At 42.1% G+C, this 23,472-nt stretch overlaps 2 protein-coding genes and 1 pseudogene across 2 annotated transcripts; all 3 read left to right on the forward strand.

Annotated features, from left to right (window-relative positions):
- The first annotated feature begins 282 nt into the window (after positions 1 to 282).
- On the forward strand, positions 283 to 2,181 carry LOC128602838 (zona pellucida sperm-binding protein 3). The gene is made up of 7 exons (XM_053616910.1): positions 283 to 767; positions 845 to 963; positions 1,046 to 1,149; positions 1,219 to 1,399; positions 1,470 to 1,587; positions 1,666 to 1,751; positions 1,821 to 2,181. Exons 1-7 carry the CDS (start codon positions 471 to 473, stop codon positions 1,963 to 1,965), a joined length of 1,050 nt encoding a protein of 349 aa, XP_053472885.1. The 5' UTR covers positions 283 to 470; the 3' UTR covers positions 1,966 to 2,181.
- Positions 2,182 to 8,303: 6,122 nt separating this feature from the next.
- On the forward strand, positions 8,304 to 10,232 carry LOC128617709 (zona pellucida sperm-binding protein 3-like; annotated as a pseudogene).
- An 8,861-nt stretch (positions 10,233 to 19,093) lies between these two features.
- Positions 19,094 to 22,458, forward strand: LOC128617312 (zona pellucida sperm-binding protein 3). The gene is made up of 8 exons (XM_053640397.1): positions 19,094 to 20,215; positions 20,298 to 20,416; positions 20,502 to 20,605; positions 20,675 to 20,855; positions 20,925 to 21,042; positions 21,121 to 21,206; positions 21,273 to 21,364; positions 21,494 to 22,458. The coding sequence occupies exons 1-8, from the start codon at positions 19,673 to 19,675 to the stop codon at positions 21,553 to 21,555; spliced, it is 1,305 nt and encodes a 434-aa protein (XP_053496372.1). The 5' UTR covers positions 19,094 to 19,672; the 3' UTR covers positions 21,556 to 22,458.
- Positions 22,459 to 23,472: the final 1,014 nt, after the last annotated feature.

The raw sequence follows: 23,472 nt of genomic DNA on the forward strand, positions 1-23,472 counted from the left end.
TACTGAAGTTATTTTACTAATTGTCCATTTGAGCGGCCAGGTCATGTGACAAAGACAATCTCTTGGTCCAATCACATGCAAGGAGCATTAAAATTCTAATTGCTTGCATCTGTGAGATGGGTCGTTCAACACGTTGAAAAGAGCATCAAGAGGAGCATTACTTGTATGAACAGAAAGTGCTCTGTCAATACTGCTGTGCTTGGAATTGTTTATTAACAGGAATGGCTGTCAACCAAGTGGGGTTTGGTGTGCTGTTGCTATTGGCAGTTGGATTGTCAGCAGCACAATGGCCAGAATTGACTAATGTTTCTGCTGGATTTCACCCTAACAAGCCAGGTCATCCTTCACTGCAAGTGAGTGCTGGGTTGCCTTCTCATTGGACGCAAAGTGGTCCCCAGAGTGGAAGCCCTGCTGTAGCCCCACTTGGGCTGCATCTTCAAAATCCTTCAGATGCTCAAGACCAGCAAATAATGCAGAGGCCAGTAAAGAAACTGATTTGGCGTTATCCAGCAGCACCACAAATCCCAACCCCACCAGCACCAGTGAACTTCATGAGACGGTCTAATGCTGTTCCTACCCAGAGTGTAACAGCAAGGTGCAATGAGACTGCAGTGTATGTAGAGGTGAGAAAAGACCTGTTTGGTACTAGTGCACCCCTCAATATTGCTGCTCTCACACTGGGAGGCTGTGCTGCCAAAGGGGTGGATGTTTCTTCTCAAGTCCTTGTCTATGAATCACCATTGCATGGCTGCAACAGCAAGTTGACTGTAAGTCTTTTGTTAAATACCTTAGTTTTGCTTTAACCTCACCATCAGATCATTTTACACTTGCATCTTTCATTCAGGTGACTGCAAGTGAGCTAGTCTACATCTTCACCCTTGGTATTGCTTCAGTGCCCTTAAATAGTGCTCCCATTTTAAGAAGTCCTGGTGCTATGGTTTTCATTGAGTGTCACTATCCGAGGTATTGTGCCATTCCAAGGTATGTTTGGGTTTACTTGGAGGATGTGCTCATTTGTGATAGTCCTGTTTTGACTGCTTTCCAGCTTCCACAATGTGAGTAGCAGTGCTCTCCTGCCTGCTTGGATTCCATATGCTTCTGCCCAAGCTGCTGAGGAACATCTTGTTTTCTCCTTGAGGCTCATGATGGGTTTGTATTATGGCTGAACTGTAACTTGCTTGTTTGAGGGTGAGTTACTAATGAATCTTCATCTTGTAGATGACTGGATATCTGAAAGACCGTCCAACTACGTCTTCCAGCTGGGCGAGCTTATAAATATTGAGGCATCTGTGGTGCAGTTCAACCATGTGCCTCTGCGTGTCTTTGTAGACAGCTGTGTGGCTACTGCTGTCCCTGATATAAATGCACTTCCCAGATATTCCTTCATTGAGAACCATGGGTGAGTGAGGTTCATTGTGTAATCCTTTGTAAGCTGCCCTGAACATTCCTAACTGTGTAAATCTTTCCAGGTGCTTGATTGATGCCAAGCTTACTCACTCCAGTTCCCGCTTCATGCCCCAAACTCAAGCAGCTAAACTGGGGTTTCAGCTGGAGGCATTCAAGTTTCAGCAAGTGAACAGTAGCTGGGTAGGTGATGACTGTTTGGGCAGGGGTGATGGGCATGTTTAGCTGCCAGAATGTAACTTGTTCTCCCTTTGTTGCCAGTTCTATATTACATGCATCTTGAAGGCAACAGCAGCATCTGCCCCTGCTGATGCTGAGCACAAGGCTTGTTCCTTCTCAGGCAACAGGTATGTTGTGGCAGTGATGGTACAGTGCAGGTGAGCTGTGACTACTAACACACTACTGTTTCTTCTTAGATGGGCTGCTGCATATGGTGCTGACCAGGTATGCAGTTGTTGCAGCAGCAGCTGTGGTTTGAGGAAGGGCCGTGAGCTGTCATCAGAGCAAGGTATTTACGTAAACCATGTTGGTGTCTATGTAACTTGTCTCTGCACTCTATGAGCTGAATTGCCATTACACAACCTATGACTGGAGTTGGGGCTGTGTAACCTGTTCATGCATTTGACCTTTATTTGCAGGCTTGCAGTTGGAGAAAGAAGTGAGCCTTGGCCCAATCAGGGTCCTGGAAAATGTCTGGTAGTCTAATGACTTTGTCTAAATAAAAAAAAAATTTATAACTTGTATTGCCTTGTTCCTGACACAATTGGGTATGCTCTTGTCTTTAATGGGCAGAGTGTAAGCAGGGACTTTGCCAAAACTAATTGACTGCATTACTAAGAGGGCTACCCCGAAGAGGACTGAGATTAAGGTGCCATGAAACCATTCTACTTTAGCAGAATATTCCATGTGCGATATTAAGGGAACAGTCCTCTCCTGGCTCAGGTCTTATCTGACCGATCGTTATCAGTTCGTAGATGTAAATGGTGAATTCTCCATGCGTACTGAGGTTACTTTTGGAGTTCCACAGGGTTCTGTTTTAGGCCCACTGCTCTTTACTTTATATATGCTACCCCTAGGTCAAATTATTCGTAAACATGGTGTTAGCTTCCACTGTTATGCTGATGATACACAGTTGTATGTTTCAGCGAAGCCAGAGGACAGACAGAAGCTTAGTAAAGCTGAGGCTTGTGTAAAGGACATTAGACATTGGATGTTAACTAACTTCCTTCTACTTAATTCTGATAAAACAAATACTTTTATTAGGCCCACGTGTAGCTAGAAGTAATCTTTCTGATCACATGGTTACTCTGGATGGTCTTTCTGTTTCATCATGTGCAGCAGTTAAAGACCTTGGAGTGGTGATTGACTCCAGCCTATCATTTGATGCTCATGTAGATAATATTACTAGGATAACCTTCTTTCATCTCAGAAATATTTCTAAAATAAGAAACATATTGTCACTACATGATGTGGAAATACTAGTTCATGCATTTGTCACCTCTAGATTAGATTACTGTAATGCCTTACTGTCTGGATGTTCCAGTAGGAATATAAATAAGCTCCAGTTAGTCCAGAATGCAGCTGCTAGAGTCCTAACTAGAAGGTACGACCATATCACACCGATATTATCAATACTGCATTGGCTCCCAGTAAAATCTCGCATTAACTATAAAATACTATTATTAACCTATAAAGCACTAAATGGTCTCGCGCCACAATATCTAAGCGACCTTTTGGTTTTATATAATCCGCCACGCCTACTTAGATCAAAAGATGCAGGCTATTTGACGGTACCTCGAATAGTGAAGGCTACAGCAGGGGGAAGAGCTTTCTCTTATAGAGCCCCACAGTTATGGAACAGTCTTCCTATTAGTGTTCGGGACTCAGACACAGTCTGTGTTTAAGTCTAGGCTTAAAACGTATTTGTTTACTCAAGCCTACCCTGACTAGATTCTGTTCTACTACTTCGCAGTCGTCATAATCTTTTTTCTCCCTCTCTCCTTTTGCCGAGCCCCACATGAATTTATGGAGATACTAGAGATCCAGATCCTTTCTGCCTCTGGATGGAGCTCAAATCTTCTTTAATTCCAGACTGCTGGGACTACGGCTGCTCCTAAGGCCATACAGACTTCATATAAATCCATGATGAACTTTTTCACACTATCTGTTGTTACCCAGATGAGGATGGGTTCCCTTCTGAGTCGGGTTCCTCTCAAGGTTTCTTCCTCTTAAAACATCTTAGGGAGTTTTTCCTTGCCACCGTCGCCACTCAGTGGCTTGCTCAGTTGGGATAAATTCGCACCTTTAATATCTGTATACCATGTTGATATTTCTGTAAAGCTGCTTTGAGACAATGTCTATTGTAAAAAGCGCTATACAAATAAAATTGAATTGAATTGAATTGATCCATTCACACTTGTGCCTTTACCCAAGAGAAAAGCTTTTAACAAAAGGTTTAAATAAATAAAGATGTTTTTCAGGTTGGACTGCGACTGTTGGAGACCTGAACACCTAATTGGATGGTTAAGTTGCACCTTTTGCCTCTTGGTGTTGTGGAATGACTCAAGCTTGGAACTGTAGTGGTGTTTAAAGCAGTTGTCCTCGGTTGAATAGACTTGATGGAATATTGCAGGCTATGCTAGAAGGTGTTGGGGGGGGGTGGCTTTTTTTTCTTTTTTTTTTTTTTAAAAAAAAGAATTGGCAGGAAACATTAACTGGCAAGTCAAAGTGGTGTGGTTGATAAGCCCCACATGAGAGATAGATAGATATAACTAAATGTAATACAATCAATGAGTCTGTATTGGTTAGTTATTTTTATATATACAGCACAGAAATTATTTTCTTTGCATGTCAGGAAGCTGGGGTCGGAGCACAAGGTCAGCCATCATAGAGCAGCTGTGGAGCAGAGAGGGTTAATGGCCTTGCTCAAGTGCCCAACCGTGGCAGCTTGGCGGTGCTGGGGCTTAAACCCCTGACCTTCCAATTAGTAACCCATAGCCCTAACTGCCAAGCCACCACTGCTTAAACTATATCCATGAACTTAAGGTGTGACAATCAGCACATGATAGTCTTGAGCAAACTACATTGATTTTAAATCCAGTAATGTATCTTGCTCCAAGAACTTCATTGTCATGGTGTCCAAAGATTTGCTTTCAAGGTGGACTGGTAAACTGAAGCACCTAAGTGCTTACAGCTATTCATGTTGTGACTGGCATGATCTTGACAATGATTTACATAGTAAATAATTAATAGAAGGCATACTACTATTATACTTAAAAAAAAAATTAAATCACCTAATCTTTAAACCAGGCCCATCACATCATCTTTTCCCAAATTAAGCATATGTGGATTTATGTAAATATAGAGGCATGGGTACTGCTGCTCAACAATGTGCTCTTGCAGTCCTTGTTGACAGCTGTGCGGCCACTGCTTTCCTTGACATAAATGCGGTCCCCAGATATTCCTTTATTTTGTACTATGGGTGAGTGAGGTTCTTTGTGCCTTTGTAAGCTGGCCAGAAAAACCCTAACTGCAATTATAGCATCCAGTTCCCACTTCATACCCCAAACTCAAACAGCTAAGCAGGTGTTTCAGATGGAGGCATTCAGGTTTCAGCAAGGGAATGGTAGCTTGGTACGTAATTACTGTTTACAGTGTAACTGGCACCTTTAACTGTCAATGTGACTTGGACTGTCTTGCCAGGTCTACATTACGTGCATCTTGAAGGCAACAGCACCATCTGCCTCTCCTGATGCTGAGCACAAGGCTTGCTCATTCTCTGGCAATAGGTGTGTTTTTGTGACCCTAAAATGGTACAATGCTGATGAGCTGTGACTAGTAAAGCACTATCATCTCTTCCAAGATAGTCTGCTGCATATGGTGCTGACCAGGTGTGCAGCTGTTGCAACAGCCACTGCAGCTTGAGGAAGGGACGAGATCAATTTGGCATGGGTACAGTGGAAACGTTCATCTGGCAGTCCTTATGCAGTCTTTGAGGCAAAGTTGCAACTTGTAATTCCCTATCTATAACTGTTAAAAGCCGTTAAAAACGCCCCCTCAAATTTGAACTGTGTAGTCTTCTCAGCTACTTCTCAAGGAAGCTCCTTCCCTGTTTAGAGTGACGTCAAATCAACATGGCTGCTCTCACTGAACAGCATAAAGTACAGCTTCTATACTTTCAGATTAGTTTACAGGAGTAATGTCTTTAGATCAATTAATACTGAAATAGTACTTGGTTAAAGCTATAAAGCTAACCGTACTAATCGCAGTCTTGAAAAAGTAATCCTCAATGTTGGTGTTATAACTAATGTTAGCTGGCTAGCTTGTTCCCAATGCTGCTTGTTATTGTCCCTTGATTAGCTTCTTGCTAGGACTACTTGCTATGGCCTGCTGTTGTTGCTGTACTGTAATTTCAGTCCAAATAGTACTAGCAGTCACTCAGGCCTGTAACTGAATGCCCAGTTAAAGTGGTTTTTTAGGAGCTACATGCTTTTGTGTTGGGGTCCATGGTGTATTTGTCTACCAACTCCCATGAGGCGGGACATGATGTTATTGCAACTTGCAAAGTACCACTTACAAGGCACCATGAATCCAGCATTAATATGAACCCTAGGGATCCAGTGGATAATGTAATGCTCGACTTGTTCCAACACATGACTTGGTTCATGAAGGCTTTGAAAGGATGAGGCGTTTTGAGTCCTCTGGAGTCTGGGATTTGGAATTATTTGTTTTTGTAACATCTAATTCCAGGAGACTTCATGGTTTTCTTTAAAGCCTTTTTTGTATTCTACCAAACTTTTGTCTGCTTTTCTCTTCCAGGGTACCAGTTGGCAACACAAGTAGCCCTTGGTCTGATCATGGTTGAGGAAAATGTTTGACTTGTTTTTGAAATAAAATGTTGTTACACAACTTGTATCTGCAGTTGTGAATTAAATTGAGACTATTTTCGCATAGCTTTGTGACATTGTCAGTTGTTAAAAGTGCTACAAGAGTAAAATTGAATTGAATAAATAAGCAGGTGTACAGGTGTTCTTATTAAAGTGAACAGTGAATGTGTATATATAGATTGATATACATGTAAATAGCTATACATGAGGCTGGGTAGCTCAGTTGGTTAGTGCATGATGTTAATAATGCCAAGGTTGCTGGTTCGATTCCTATAGATGCTTTGCCCTCCCATCTAAATCTCAGAGCTGATTCAATTTTCTATCTCTCAGACAGATCCTTCACGGTATTGTGGAGGGGAGGTATTTCTGAAACTCAGCAACTCACAACTAGCATTCCGCAGGGGTCAGTTCTGGGTCCACTGCTCTTTTCTATCTACACTACATCTCTGGGGCAGGTGATTGAGTCTCATGGCTTATGGCTTCTCATACCATTGCTATGCTGATGACACCCAGCTCTATTTGTCCTTCCAGCCTGACGATCCATCCGTCTCTGCACTTATCTCTGTTTGCCTGTCGGACATCTCGGTCTGGATGAGGGAACACCACCGTACGCTTAACCTGGCAAAATCTGAGCTTCTCGCCATCTCAACCTGTCCCTCAATCAACCACCAACTTACTTTACAGCTTGGCTTAACCACACTCAAGCCAACCAAGATGGCCAGGAACCTTGGGGTGATTCGTGATGACAGCTTGACCTTTACAGACCACATCTCAACAACTGCACGGTCCTGTAGGTTCATTCTGTACAACATCAAGAAAATCAGACCCTAATTCAATGAACAGACTACACAGATACTAGTCCAGGCTCTTGTTATCTCAACTGGACTACTGCAACTCACTACTCTTGGGCCTCCAAGCCAGCTCCATCAAACCCCTTTCAGAATGCAGCAGCATGCCTCATCTTCAACCATGTCACACCCCTCTTCATCTCCCTCCACTGGCTTCCTGTAGCTGCCCGTATCAAATTCAAGGCTTTAATGCTCACCTACAAGACCTTGTCTGGAACAGCACCCTCGTACCTCAACTCTCTCCCGAAGGCTTAGGTTCCCTCATGCAATCTGCGATCAATTAAGGCCTGATGCTTAGTAGTACCTACTCAGCGTGGATCAAGGTCCCTTTCAAGAACCTTTAAACTGTTCCTCAGTGGTAGAATGAATTTCCAACCTCAATCCAGACTGCAGAATCTGTCACCATCTTCAAGAAACAGCTAAAGACCCACCTCTTCCGTGAACACCTAACCAACCCCCTTTTTAAAAAAAACAAACAAAAAAAAAACACTTACACCTCTACTCTGCGCACTTTGCTTCTTCTAGAACTCAATTAATGGAGCTTGTATAGTAGCACTACTTGTATTGTTCTCTGCTTGATATATCGCTTTGTCTGTATTTTCTCATTTGTAAATGGCTTTGGATAAAAGCATCTGCTAAATGAATAAATGTAAATGTAGATTGGTCAGATCCACTAACATGAACCAGTCTTGTGGCTTATCACAGACAGTAAGTCTTCTGTCATAGGTATTCTTTAAAACAAGAACAGTTAGAAACAACTGGTTTCTGTTACTCCTTTCTGATTCGTTGGCTTACAGAAATGGCCCCACTTAAATTAAACTGCCTTTATGTTTATTTTGCAGCTCACAATAAATGTCCTGTGGCAACACAAGACATTTCAGTTTTTTATATTTCTTTTTTCACGTTCTCAATCAAGAACTAAAATTACATTTCAGTTCTATGTATGGCAAATCGCTTAGCTAGGTCATGTGACCTAGACAATTAAGTGCTTGGTCCAATCAAATGCAAGTGAAATTCTAATTGCTGTCATCTGTTAGGCAGTCCAATTAGTAACTCAACAGGCTCAGAAGAACATCATGATGTTTAGAAATGCTTGAATACCTGTCTGCATAAATAGGAGGTTCTCGCGTAGTACTGCTGTGTTTGTACTCGTCTGTTAACAGCAATGGGTTTCAACCAAGTGGGATTTGTGGTGCTGTTGCTATTGGCAGTTGGGTTTTCAGCAGCACAACGGCCAAGATTGAGGAATGTTCCTGCTGGATTTCATCCTAACAAGCCAGGTCACCCTTCACTGCAAATGAGTGCTGGGTTGCCTTCTCAGTGGACACAAAGTGGTCCCCAAAGTGGAAGTCCTGCTGTAGCCCCACTTGGACTGCATCTTCAAAATCTTTCAGATGCTCAAGCCCAGCCAGTGAAGAAACTGACTTGGCGTTTTCCAGCAGCACCACAAATCCCAACCCCACCAGCAGCACCACAAATCCCAACCCCACCAACACCAGTGCACTTAGCAACACCATCTGAAGTTGCTCCTATCCAGGGTGTAACAGCAAGGTGCAATGAGTCTGCAGTGTATGTAGAGGTGAGAAAAGACCTGCTTAGTACCAGTGCACCCCTCAATATTGCTGCTCTCACACTGGGAGGCTGTGCTGCCAAAGGGGTGGATGTTTCTTCTCAAGTCCTTGTCTATGAATCACCATTGCATGGCTGCAACAGCAAGTTGACCGTAAGTTTTCTATTGTTAAATGCCCCTAGTTGTGCCTGAAGCTCACAGACCTCACTTTATACTTGCATCTCTCATTCAGGTGACTAGAAATGAGCTGGTCTATATCTTCAACCTTAGTACTGCTTCGGCTCCTTTAAGTAGTAGTAGTCCCATTCTAAGAAGTGCTGCTGTTAAGATTCTCATTGAGTGTCACTATCTGAGGTATTGCTCCATTCCAAAAAATCTGTTTAGGTTTACTTGGGAAGATGTGCGTATTTGTGATGGTCCTGTTTTGAATGCTTTCCAGATACCACAATGTGAGTAGCAGTGCTCTCCTGCCTGCTTGGATTCCATATGCTTCTGCCCAAGCTGCTGAGGAACATCTTGTTTTCTCCTTGAGGCTCATGATGGGTTTGTATCACTGTTAAATTGTAGCTTGCTTGTTTGAGGATGGGTTACTAATGAATCTGCTTCTTGTAGATGACTGGATATCTGAAAGACCTTCCAACTACTATTACCACCTGGGTGAGCTTATAAATGTTGAGGCATCGGTGGTGCAGTTCAACCATGTGCCCCTGCGTGTCTTTGTAGACAGCTGTGTGGCCACTGCTGTCCCTGATATAAATGCAGTCCCCAGATATTCCTTCATTGAGAACCATGGGTGAGTGAGGCTTGTTTGTAATCCTTTGTAAGCTGTCCTGAACATTCCTAACTGTGTAAGTCCTTCCAGGTGCTTGGTGGATGCCAAGCTTACACAGTCCAGTTCCCGCTTCATGCCCCAAACTCAAGCAGCTAAACTGGGGTTTCAGATGGAGGCTTTCAAGTTTCAGCAAGTGACCAGTAGCTGGGTAGGTGATGACTGTTTGGGCAGGGGTGATGGGCATGTTTAGCTGTCAGGCTGTAACTTGTTCTTCCTCTGTTGCCAGGTCTACATTGCATGCATCTTGAAGGCAACAGCAGCATCTGCCCCTGCTGATGCTGAGCACAAGGCTTGTTCCTTCTCAGGCAATAGGTATGTTGCTGTGGCAGTGATGGTATGGTGCAGATGAGCTGTGACTACTAACACTACTGTTTCTTCCTAGATGGACTGCTGCATATGGTGCTGACCAGGTATGCAGTTGTTGCAGCAGCAGCTGTGGCTTGAGGAAGGGACGTGATCTGTCATCAGGGCCAGGTATTTGGGAGAACCATGTTGCTCATGTAATCTGTCTTTGTGCTCTATGGCCAGAATTGTCACTACACAACCCCTGATTCTGTTGTGGCTTTGTAACCTGTTCATGCACTCTACCCATATTTGCAGGCTTGCAGCTGGAGAAAGAAGTGAGCCTTGGCCCAATCATGGTTCTGGAAAATGTCTGGTAGTCTAATGACTGTCTAAATAAAACTTTGTAGCTTGTGTGTCTTGTGATGCCTCGTTACTTCTGACATACAATTGGGTATGCTCTTGTCTTGTAATGAGCAACATGCCAACAGGGACTCTGGCAAAACTAACTGACCACATAACTAAGTGGGTTAACCAGAAGATAGTTGACATTAAGGTGCCATACAAACATTCCTTTTTACCAGAACACTCCATGTCTGTGGTCCCTACAGATTTGTGACTTTACCCAAGAGAAGTGATATTAACAAAAGGCTTAAATAAACCAAGATGTCATCAGCCTAGACTGGGACTGTTGGTGTCCTGAACACCTAATTGGAAGGCTAAGGTACTCCTTCTGGCTCTTGGTGTTGTGGAGTGACTCAAGCTTGGAAATGAATTGGTGCTTAAAGTTGTTGTCCACAGTTGAATAGACTTGAAGGAATACTACATGCTATGTTGGAAGGGTTGTGGTGTGTTTTTGTTTTTTTTTTTTTCTTTTTTTTTTTTTCTTCCTATTCCTAAATCCTACTTTCAACTCCCTGCACAGGGGCTCCCCATCAGTTTAAAAGGATCCTGGTATTTCTTGCAAGCTTCTAAATGATGCTTGTAGTCACATAATTAAAGGCAGATGCTTTCGTGGCAATTTTTGGTAATCCAGCCTACCTGGGATTGCCACACTGATTTTTAAATGGAGTTCTAAGATGCCTGAATTGACAAACCACACTTGCTGCATCACCTTTGAGTGAACCTCCCCTATGAATATGTATTTTTTTTGGATTTACAGAAAACATTAACTGGCAGGTCAAACTTGTCAGGTGAATAGGTCCCAAATGATCAATATGTATACTTGAATGTAATACAATAACTATCCTCCAAATTAAGGAGCTCTGACATCACTACAATTGATTGTTTTGGGCAAACTCCACATTTTAAGTCCCGTAATGTATTTTGCTCCAAGAACCTCCTTGTCATGGTGATAAAATATTTGCTTTCCAGGTGGACTGGTAAACTGAAGCACCTGCGTGCTTACAGATATTCATGTTGTAACTGGCATGATCTTGACAATGAGTTACGTAGCACTTAATAGAAGGCATACTGCCGTTACATACTTCTAAAAAAAAAAAAAAAATTTGAGTCACCTAATCTTTTGTGAGGGAAATTATTCATTTTCACTTAGTAATAGTTTTGTTCATGTTCCTCTGAGGATAACGTCAAAGGTCATGTCATTTAGGTTTGTACAGAAGGTTTATACCTGTAAGGGTTTGACCCTGAAACAAAGCCTGTTTGAACTGCCTCAAACTACTCCTTATCGGTACATGGAAGTGTATCGTGCCCTGTGCTTCATATATATGTAGTAGATGTTCAGCACAAGTGCCTCAGAGCACTCTCATTCTTCTATCCTGCATTCTTCTATCCTGTATTCATCCTTCTGTAATAAAACTTGTCACCTCAGAGGACGAGTCCGTGAGTGTTGTCTAATTTCCACGACACTTTACACCAGGCTCATCACATCAGCTTTACAGCTATATATTAACTTTCCACCATAATGTTTTCCCAAATTAAGCCTATGTGGATTTATATAAATACAGAGGCATTGGTACTGCTGTTCAACAATGTGCCCCTGCGGGTCCTTGTAGACAGCTGTGTGGCCACTGCTGTCCCTGACATAAATGCAGTCCCCAGATATTCCTTTATTTTGTACTATGGGTGAGGGGATCTTTGGGCCTTTATAAGCTGGCCAGCAAAACTCTAACTGCAATTATAGCATCCAGTTTCCACTTCATACCCCAAACTCAAACAGCTAAGCAGGGATTTCAGATGGAAGCATTCAGGTTTTGGCAAGGGAATAGTAGCTTGGTAAGTAATGACTGCATACAGTGTAACTGGCACATTTAACTGTCAATGTGACTTGGACTCTCTTGCCAGGTCTATGTTACATGCATCGTGAAGGTAACGGCAGCGTCTGACCATCCTGATACTGAGCAAAAGTCTTGCTCATTCTCTGGTAATAGGTGTGTTCCTGTGACCCTAAAATGGTACAGTGCTGATGAGCTGTGACTACTAAAGCATTATAATCTCTTCCAAGATGGGCTGCTGCAAATGGCACTTACTAGTCATTTTTTCATTTAATTTGTTTTTTTTAAGTCATATTTTTTAAATAACAGCAAGTTATTTAAGTCATATTGTTTTCAGTGCCCCTATGGTTGCGATGCATTGGTGCCATTTTATATACTTTGGACCGTTGTTTTTACTTCTGTGTTCCACCTGGAATAACCTGCAGCATGCAACGGGGAATCAACACCTCAGTCCGGCTGCGTATGTGGATTGTACGACTTTGTGTTCACAGTGCGCTTCAGTGTATCAATGCCTTGGCCCGTCTGTGAGTGTGCACGTAATGACCATGGCCTTAATGTACACTACACACCAGCTTCTGAATTTAAAACAGAGCTCTTATTGTCTAGCCAAAGACTCTTACAAACTCTGTCGAGATGCTGGATCGCTACGTCCTAAACCATATGTCCATCGGGGTTTGAGGTGCAGTTTTGCTGTCTCATCCTCTTCTAACATCTTTGTCCCTACCTTTAGACGTAAGACCAACAAACTGTTTTATACTGGTGTTGATCACAGTTATTTAATATCAGTTCCCCCTGTGGAGATTAAACCACTGTCGTCTCCGCTTCAGAGCCTGGCTTATGCTGCATTATTCAATGCGCGGTCCGTGTATAACAAGGTGCTGCTTTTATCGGATTTTCTTACAGATAAAAAGCTGAACTTGTTGTTTTTAACCAAAACCTGGCATAAAGAAAAGGATGAGCTCCTGTTTAACCAGATCACTCCAGCAGGCTTTGGAGTATTAGATCTCCCGAGGTTATCTGGCAGAGGTGGAGGCATTATTGTGGTTTACAATCTGAAGTTCACTATAAGCTCCGTGTCCGTTCCCCAGTTTTCATCATTTGAAGGCCTGATCTTGAGTATTTCTGCTCCTTTATCTACCATCATTGCTACAGTCTATAATCCACCTAAGGGTAAGAGACATGCAGCTTTTATGTCAGAGTTTGCTGACTTCCTGTCAATGTTGAGTATGAAGTTCCACAGAATTCTAGTTGTGGGACACTTTAACATTCATGTGGACCAGAGTGACTCTGGACTACGGGCTAAGGAATTTCTGTCGCTACTTGATTGTTTTAACTTCCCACAGTTTGTAACTGACCCGACTCATAAATGCCATAACCTGGATCTTGTCATTGCAAGCAGCTTGTTTGTATTGCAGTTTTCATTTGTGGACATTGGACTGTCAGATCATTCAGCTGTCTGGAACTCTATCATTCAAGTGAGCCTACCATCTGAACAGTAAACTTCCAGAAGTGGAAGTCTATTGATCAGACAGTTTTCTCCAATTCTGTTGTTTCCACCTTAAGCGATCTGAATCCCTCATTGCTGGAGGAGAAAGTTCTACAGTTAAATTCTGCTCTTGCTACCAATCTTGACACTTTTGCTCCACTAAGGTCACGTACGGTTACATTCGCCCGCACTGCTCCCTGGTATAATGACAATTTGCACAAAAGAAAGGCTGCTTGTCGGAAAATGGAGCGTAAATGGTGCCTTACTGGCTTGAATGTCTACCATCAACCATGGAAGCATCTTCTGAGTGATTACAGGTTAATTGAGACTGAAAGATCATCTTATTTCTCTCAGGCTATTTTAAACACTCAAAGAAATCCCAGACACTTGTTCCAAACCATAAACAGATTTCTTCAAGTTAATGCTGTTACCAGCTTGCCTGCTTCTCAGCAGCTATGTAATACTTTTCTTCAGTTTTTTAATTCTAAGATTGATAATGTTCGCAAACAAATTTCTGTTACACTTGACTCTTCACTCCTTCGTCCATCTGGGTTTGCTGGTGTTTCTTTCTCTCATTTCTCATTGCTTGATTCTGAGGCTCTCGCAAAGGAGGTATCCAGCATGAAATCAACCACTTGCTTGCTTTATCCAATTACCACAAGCCTATTTAAATTGTGCTTCGATTTTTGGTACCCTAATATCCTCAGTATTATAAATGATTCATTGGAGACTGGGGTTGTTCCAGCAGTATTAAAGACTGCTGCGGTTACACCTGTGCCAAAGAAAGAAAATGCTGCCCTGGATGATTTTAACAATTTTCGTCCCGTTTCAAATCTTCCGTTTTTGGCAAAAATACTTGAGCGTTTTGTTGCCTCCCAATTGTGCAATCATCTTACAATTAATAACCTCTTTGAACCCCTTCAGTCAGGTTTTCGTAAATTTCACAGTACAGAAACGGCGTTGGTCAAAGTTACCAATGACTTGTTGATGGCCTCTGATTCTGGAGCAACTTCCATTCTCATTCTTCTTGATCTTAGAGCCACCTTTGATACTGTTGATCATGGTCTTTTACTTACGCACCTTGAAAGTGTTTTTGGTGTGTCTGGGACAGTTTTAAACTGGTTTAAATCCTATTTTAGTGACCGTTCCCAGTTTATTTCTATTGGTGGTTACAGGTCTGACACTAGCTCTTTGGTGTTCCTCAGGGATCAGTTTTAGGCCCTTTACTTTTCAATATTTGTCTATCTCCAGTTGGGCATTTGCTGCGATCGCTCGGCCTCCATTATCACTTTTATGCTGACGATACCCAAATCTACATTCACTCAAAATCTGGTGAAAACCTTGATGTTTGCTTTCTTTCTGACTGTATTTCTGAGATAAAAACATGGATCAATAGTAATTTTCTGTGCCTGAATAGTGGTAAAACCGAAGTTATACTTATAGGTTCCTGTCAGAAAATTCTCAAAGCTGGTCCACTGTCTCTGTTTGTTGATGGCTCTGTTCTAGAGACTCAAAGTTAAAGGATGAACCTAGGAGTAATTTTTTATACCAGCCTCACATTTGACTCTTTTGTTCAGAGCACTGCTAAAGCATACTTTTTTTCACCTCATAATTATAGCAAGACTGCGCCCTATGCTAAACTTCTCTGTAGTTGAAAAACTGATTAACTCATTCGTTGTCACTCAGATAGATTACTTTAATGCCCTTTTAGCCGGAGATACTAAATCCACAATCAATAAACTCCAATATGTACAAAAGTCTGCCACCAGGATCCTGACTGGGACCAGGAAATTCAATCATATTACTCCTGTTTTGGAGTCCTTGCACTGGCTCCCGGTCAGGTTTCGTGTTGATTTTTAAATTATGATGCTGACATACAAGGCATTAAATGGCTTGGCTCCTCATTACTTATCTGATTTAATAATTCCTTACACCCCAAATCGCAGACTGCGCTCTTCACAGTGTAATTTGTTAATTGTTCCACAAACCCTCTTAAAATCTATGGGGTGACAGGGCTTTTTCTGTCTATCCTCCTTCCCTTTGGAACTCTATTCCTCTCGAACTTAGGGAAGCTCAGACCTTTGGCATTATTAAAGCTCAGCTTAAGACTTACTTTTTCAAACTTGCATTTGACTGCTGATGTCTACTTTATTATTATTATTATCCATCCATCTTCTACCGCTTACTCCTTCAGGGTCGCAGGGGAACCTGGAGCCTATCCCAGGGAACATCAGGCACAAGGTGGGGTACACCCTGGACAGGGTGCCAGTAGGACACAATCACATACACACTCACACACCCATTCATACACTATGGACACTTTAGACACACCAATCAGCCTACCATGCATCTCTTTGGACTGGGGGAGGAAACCCCCCCAGCACAGGGAGAACATGCAAACTCTGCACACACATGGCCCCGGCAAGAATCGAACCCCAGACCCTGGAGGTGTGAGGCGAACGTGCTAACCACTAAGCCACTGTGCACCCTATTATTATTATTATTATTATTATTATTATTATTATTATTATTATTATTGTTGTTGTTGTTGTTGTTGTTACTTGTTACATTTTTTTCTTTGTACTTTTAAAGGCACTCTATAAAATAAAGTTTATTCTTATTATTATTATTATTATTATTATTATTATTATTATTATTATTATTATTATTATTATTATTATTATTATTATTATGATGATGATGATGATGATGATGATGATGATGATTATGATGATGGTGCTGACCAGGTGTGCAGCTGTTGCAACAGCCACTGCAGCTTGAGAAAGGGACGAGATCAAAAGTATAGTGAAAACGTTCATCTGGCAATCCTTATACTGTCTTTGAGGCAAAGTTGCAGCTTTTAACTTGTAATTCCCCATCTACAACTGGTAAAAGCCACTAAAAACACCCCCTCAACTTAAAATTTGAACTGTGTAGTCTTCTCAACTACTTCTCATGGAAGTTCCTTCCCTGTTTAGAGTGACATCAAATCAACATGGCCGCTCACACTGAACAGCATAAAATACAGCTTCTATACTTTCAAATTAGTTTATAGCAGTAATGTCTTGAGATCAATTAATACCGACACAGTACTTGGTTAAAGCTATAAAGCTAATCGTACTAATCTCAGTCTTGAAAAGGTAATCCCCAATGTTGGTGTTACAGCTAATGTTAGCTAGCTAGCTTGATCCCAATGCTGCTTATTGTTGTCCCCTGACTAGCTTCTTGCTAAGACTACTTGCTATGGTCTGCTGTTGTTGCTGTACTGCAATTTCAGTCCAAATATTGCAAGAATGTTCACTTTAGTAGAACAGTACTAGCAGTCACTCAGGCACACAAGTGGCTTTTTAGGAGCTACATGCTTTTGTGTTGGGGTCCATGGTGTATTTGTCTACCAACTCCCCTGAGGTGGGACATGATGTTATTGCAACTTGCAAAGTACCACTTACAAGGCACCATGAATCCAGCATTAATATGAACCCTAGGGATCCAGTGGCTTGTGTAATGCTCGACTTATTCCAACACATGACTTGGTTCATGAAGGCTTTGAATGGATGAGGTGTTTTGAGTCCTCTGGAGTCTGGGATTTGGAATTATTTGTTTTTGTAACATCTAATTCCAGGAGACTTCATGATTTTCTTTAAAGCCTTTTTGTATTCTACCAAACTTTTCTCTGCTTTTCTCTTCCAGGGTACCAGTTGGAAACACAAGTAGCCCTTGGTCCGATCATGGTTGAGGAAAATGTTTGACTTGTTTTTGAAATAAAATGTTGTTACACAACTTGTATCTGCAGTTGTGAATTAAATTGAGACTATTTTTGCATAGCTTTGCGACAGTCAATTGTTAAAAGTGCTAAATGCATAAAATTGAATTGAATAAATAAGCAGGTGTACAGGTGTTCTTATTAAAGTGAACAGTGAATGTATATATAGATATACATCTACATGTATATCAATCCTCATATAGCTGAGCCTGGGTAGCTCATTTGGTTAGTGCAGGATGTTAATAATGCTAAGATCAATGGTTCGATTCCTATAGATGCTTTTGCCTTCCATCTAAATCTCAGAGCTGATTCAATTTTCTCTCTCTCAGACAGATCCTTCAAGGTATTGTGGAGGGGAGGTATTTCTGAAACTCAGCAACTCACAACTAGCATTCCGCAGGGGTCAGTTCTGGGTCCACTGCTCTTTTCTATCTACACTACATCTATGGGGCAGGTGATTGAGTCTCATGGCTTCTCATACCATTGCTATGCTGATGACACCCAGCTCTATTTGTCTTTCCAGCCTGATGATCCATCCGTCTCTGCACGAATCTCCGCTTGCCTGTCGGACATCTCGGTCTGGATGAGGGAACACCACCTCAAGCTCAATCTGGCAAAATCTGAGCTTCTCGTCATAGCAGCCTGTCCCTCAATCAACCACCATCTCACTTCACAGCTTGGCTCAACCACACTCAAGCCAACCAGGATGGCCAGGAACCTTGGGGTGATTCTTGATGACAGCTTGACCTTTACAGAGCAAGTCTCAACAACTGCATGGTCCTGTAGGTTCATCCTGTACAACATCAAGAAAATCATACTCTACCTCAATGAACAGACTACACAGATACTAGTCCAGGCTCTTGTTATCTCAAAATTGGACTACTGCAACTCACTGCTCTCGGGCCTCCCGGCCAGCTCCATCAAACCCCTTTAAATGATTCAGAATGCAGCAGCACGCCTCGTCTTCAACCAGACCAAGAGAACCCATGTCACACCCCTCTTCATCTCCCTCCACTGGCTTCCTGTAGCTGCCCGCATCAAATTCGAGGCCTTGATGTTCACCTACAAGACCTTGTCTGGAACAGCACCCTTGTACCTCAACTCTCTCCTGAAGGCTTAGGTTCCTTCATGCAATCCGCGATCAATCAACGCCCGACGCTTAGTAGTACCTACTCAGCGTGGTTAAAGGTCTCTTCAAGAACCTTTAAACTAAGTGTTCCTCAGTGGTAGAATGAACTTCCAACCTCAATCCAGACTGCAGAATCTGTCACCATCTTCAAGAAACAGCTAAAGACCCACCTCTTCCGTGAACACCTAACCAACCCCTTTTTAAAAAAAAAAAAGTTACTCTGGCACTTACACCTCTATTCTGTGCACTTTGCTTCTTCTGGAACTCAATTAATGGATCTTGTATGGTAGCACTACTTGCATTGTTCTCTGCTTGATATATCGCTTTGATTGTATTTTCTCATTTGTAAATCGCTTTGGATAAAAGTATCTGCTAAATGAATAAATGTAAATGTAAATGTAGATTGTACAGATCCACTAATATGAACCAGTCTTGTGGCTTATCACAGACAATAAGTCTTCTGTCATAGGCATTCTTTAAAACAAGAACAGTTAGCAACAACTGGTTTCTGTTACTCCTTTCTGATTCATTGGCTTACAGAAATTGCCCCACTTAAATTAAGCTGCCTTTATGTTTGTTTTGTAGCTCACAATAAATGTAGACTCTCTTGCCAGGTATACATTACTACATGCATTGAGAAGGCAAGGCAATGTCTGCCCCTCCTGATGCTGAGCACAAGGCTTGCTCATTCTCTGGCAATAGGTATGTTCCTGTGATCCTAAAATGGTACAGTGCTGATGAGCTGTGATTACTTTATGACATTATGATCTCTTCCCAGATGGGCTGCTGCATATGGCTTTTATTATAATTTTTTTTTGTTTTGTTAGATTTCATTTGTTTATTTAAGCCATATTGTTTTAAATAAGAGCGGCCCCACTTTAATTAAGCTGCCTTTATGTTTCTTTTGCAGCTCACAATAAATGTCCTGTGGCAACACAAGACATTTCAGTTTTTTATATTTCTTTTTTCACGTCCTCAATCAAGGACTAAAATTACATTTCAGTTCTATGTTTGGCAAATTGCTTAGGTAGGTCATGTGACCTAGACAATTAAGAGCATTAAGCACTTGGTCCAGTCAAATGCAAAATTCTAATTGCTGTCATCTGTTAGGCAGCCCAATTAGTAACTCAACAGGCTCAGAAGAAAATCAGGATGTTTAGAAATGCTTGAATACCTGTCTGCATAAATAGGAGGTGCTCTCAGCGTACTGGTGTGTTTGCACTTGTCTGTTAACAGCAATGGGTTTCAACCAAGTGGGATTTGTGGTGCTGTTGCTATTGGCAGTTGGGTTTTCAGCAGCACAATGGCCAGGATTGAGGAATGTTCCTGCTGGATTTCACCCTAACAAGCCAGGTCACCCTTCACTGCAAATGAGTGCTGGATTGCCTTCTCAGTGGGCACAAAGTGGAACCCCTGCTGTAGCCCCACTTGGGCTGCATCTTCAAAATCCTTCAGATGCTCAAGCCCAGCCAGTGAAGAAACTGACTTGGCGTTTTCCAGCAGCACCACAAATCCCAACCCCACCAGCAGCACCACAAATCCCAACCCCACCAACACCAGTGCACTTAGCAACACCATCTGAAGTTGCTCCTACCCAAGGTGTAACAGCAAGGTGTAATGAGACTGCAGTGTATGTAGAGGTGAGAAAAGACCTGCTTAGTACCAGTGCACCCCTCAATACTGCTCTCACATTGGGAGGTTGTGCTGCCAAAGGGGTGGATGTTTCTTCTCAAGTCCTTGTGTATGAATCCCCATTGCATGGCTGCAACAGCAAGTTGACCGTGAGTCTTTTATTGCTAAATACCTTAGTTGTACTTTAAGCTCACTATTGGACCTCAATTTACATTTACGTCTCTCATTCAGGTGACTACAAATGAGCTGGTCTATATCTTCAACCTTAGTACTGCTTCGGCTCCTTTAAGTAGTAGTCCCATTCTAAGGAGTGCTGCTGTTAAGATTCTCATTGAGTGTCACTATCTGAGGTATTGCTCCATTCCAAAAAACCTGTTTGGGTTTACTTGGGAAGATGTGCTGATTTGTGAGGGTCCTGTTTTGAATGCTTTCCAGATTCCACAATGTGAGTAGCAGTGCTCTCCTGCCTGCTTGGATTCCATATGCCTCTGCCCAAGGTGCTGAGGAACATCTTGTTTTCTCCTTGAGGCTCATGATGGGTTTGTATCATGGTTAAATTGTAGCTTGCTTGTTTGAGGATGGGTTACTAATGAAGGTTCATCTTGTAGATGACTGGATATCTGAAAGACCTTCCGACTACTATTACCACCTGGGTGAGCTTATAAATGTTGAGGCATCGGTGGTGCAGTTCAACCATGTGCCCCTGCGTGTCTTTGTAGACAGCTGTGTGGCCACTGCTGTCCCTGATATAAATGCAGTCCCCAGATATTCCTTCATTGAGAACCATGGGTGAGTGAGGCTTGTTTGTAATCCTTTGTAAGCTGTCCTGAACATTCCTAACTGTGTAAATCCTTCCAGGTGCTTGGTGGATGCCAAGCTTACGCAGTCCAGTTCCCGCTTCATGCCCCAAACTCAAGCAGCTAAACTGGGGTTTCAGATGGAGGCTTTCAAGTTTCAGCAAGTGACCAGTAGCTGGGTAGGTGATGACTGTTTGGGCAGGGGTGATGGGCATGTTTAGCTGTCAGGATGTAACCTGGTCTCCCTTTGTTGCCAGGTCTACATTGCATGCATCTTGAAGGCAACAGCAGCATCTGCCCCTGCTGATGCTGAGCACAAGGCTTGTTCCTTTTCAGGCAATAGGTATGTTGCTGTGGCAGTGATGGTACAGTGCAGGTGAGCTGTGACTAACATACTGTTTTTTCCTAGATGGACTGCTGCATATGGTACTGACCAGGTATGCAGTTGTTGCAGCAGCAGCTGTGGCTTGAGGAAGGGACGTGATCTGTTATCAGGGCAAGGTATTTGGGAGAACCATGTTGGTGTTCATGTAGTTTGTCTTTCTGCTCTATGACCAGAATTGCTACTACACAACCCCTGACTTTGTTGTGGCTTTGTAACCTGTTCATGCACTCGACCTTTATTTGCAGGCTTGCAGCTGGAGAAAGAAGTGAGCCTTGGCCCAATCATGGTTCTGGAAAATGTCTGGTAGTCTAATGACTGTCTAAATAAAATTTTATAACCTGCATGTCTTGTGATGCCTAGTAATTGTAACACAACTGGGTATGCTCTTGTCAGCGTGTAAACTGGGCCTCTGGCAAACCTAACTGACCACATAACTAAGAGGGCTAGCCAGAAGATGGCCGACATTTAAGGTGCCATACAAACATTCCTTTTTACCAGAACATTCCATGCCTGTGGTCCCTACAGATTTGTGCCTCTACCCAAGAGAAAAGCTACTAAGAAAAGGCTTAAATAAACCAAGGTGTCTTCAGCCTAGACTGGGACTGTTGGAGTCCTGAACACCTACTTGGAAGGCGAAGGTACTCCTTGTGCCTCTTGCTGTTGTGGGTAACTCAAGCTTGGCAATGAATTGGTGCTAAAAGCAGTTGTCCACAGTTGAATAGACTTGAAGGAATATTACATGCTATGCTGGAAGGTTTATTTTATTTCTAAATCCAACTTTCAACTTCCTGCATAGGGGCTCCCTATCAGTTTAAAATGATCCTGGTATTTCTTGCAAGCTTCTAAATGATGCAAACTACATGTTTTAAATCCAGTAATGTATCTTGCTCCAAGAACCTCCTTGTCATGGTGATGAAATATTTGCTTTCCAGGTGGACTAGTAAACTGAAGCACCTTACAGCTATTCATGTTGTAACTGGCATGATCTTGATAGTTATGTAGCACTTAATAGAAAGCATACTGCTGTTATATACTTTCCAATTTTTTTTTGAAATCACCTAATCTTTTGTGAGGGGAAATTAACTTTCACTTTGTATTAGTTTTGTTCATCTGAGGATAATGTCAAGGGTCATGTCACTTAAATTAGTACAGAATGTTTATCTGCTTACAGAGACAAACATGTTTTTCTGTTAAGGGTTTTGACCCTGAAACAAAGCCTTTTTGAACCGTCTCAAACTGCTCCCTATCAGTACATAGAAGTGTATTGTGCCCTCCGCTTCATATATGTAGTAGATGTTCAGCAGAAGCACCTTGGAGCGCTTTCATTATTTTATCCTGTATTCATCCTTCTGTAATAAACCGGTTCACCTCAGAGGACGAGTCTGCGAGTGTTTAATTTCCAGAACAATTTTGGTGTTCTTGGGTGGACTGTGTGGGTCTTTCAGCTCTTCTGGACAACAAGCAAACTGGAGGATGCTCAAAGTTTTACCCTGAAATCATTCGCAGGCACTTTGCCTTTTGTTGTGCAGAGTGAAAGACCAGTGTAGCCTCAGCACTGACTGGTAGGAATAATCAAGAAACAGAATTAAGATAAATTAGAATTTTATAAAGTCATTGTGTATTGCTGTCTGTGTGGAAGGGAGTCAATGATATAAGAAATGCATGTATTCCATTGAGCGATTCCTTATAAGCACTTTTGGGAGCTTCTCCTCTGCCACAGCAGAGAGATTGGTGTTTATTTGATCACAGCTTCAAAACTAAGGGATATACACTGATGGGTGTGTGTGTGTATATAGAGAGAGAGCGAGATAACTGTAAAAATCTTTGCTAATGGAAAGAGTCAGTTTCGAGCATCAATAGGTAAAGAGAGTACTTATTAGAAGCGCAAGAGGCACAGTATTTTTATGACGGTTTATTATCAAGTGGCATGCCCCACTGACTCATTCCATCATGTCAGTGGTACATCATGTGTTTGGAAAATGTAATGCACAAGTAAATTTTGCTGAAAAAAAGGGGGAGTGAAACTAAGTCCTACCAAATTGCTGTATGTGGACTTGCCCCCACAGGTAATTTTTTCCTTCGATGTCTTTCATTTTCTGAATGCATGAGTTGACAAAACTACATGTCTAGGATTCAGTCATATATTTCATATTTCTCTGTACCTGATTACTGTGAATTTCATTCTCTTGTATAATTAGGGTTTAATCAGATAAGGTTGTTATAT

Source organism: Ictalurus furcatus, chromosome 2 (genome assembly GCF_023375685.1).
Source record: "Ictalurus furcatus strain D&B chromosome 2, Billie_1.0, whole genome shotgun sequence".
Taxonomy (NCBI): domain Eukaryota; kingdom Metazoa; phylum Chordata; class Actinopteri; order Siluriformes; family Ictaluridae; genus Ictalurus; species Ictalurus furcatus.

What these genes read in the sequence shown, in the direction of transcription:
- LOC128602838 (XM_053616910.1), top strand. Translation starts at nt 471, where the DNA reads ATGCAGAGGCCAGTAAAGAAACTGATTTGGCGTTATCCAGCAGCACCA. An exon ending in CTCCTTGAGGCTCATGATGG is followed by an intron (nt 1,150 to 1,218) that starts GTTTGTATTATG and finishes TTCATCTTGTAG; the next exon opens with ATGACTGGATATCTGAAAGA. An exon ending in TCCTTCATTGAGAACCATGG is followed by an intron (nt 1,400 to 1,469) that starts GTGAGTGAGGTT and finishes AAATCTTTCCAG; the next exon opens with GTGCTTGATTGATGCCAAGC.
- LOC128617312 (XM_053640397.1), top strand. Translation starts at nt 19,673, where the DNA reads ATGGGTTTCAACCAAGTGGGATTTGTGGTGCTGTTGCTATTGGCAGTT. An exon ending in AGCAAGTGACCAGTAGCTGG is followed by an intron (nt 21,043 to 21,120) that starts GTAGGTGATGAC and finishes CTTTGTTGCCAG; the next exon opens with GTCTACATTGCATGCATCTT. An exon ending in TGATCTGTTATCAGGGCAAG is followed by an intron (nt 21,365 to 21,493) that starts GTATTTGGGAGA and finishes CTTTATTTGCAG; the next exon opens with GCTTGCAGCTGGAGAAAGAA.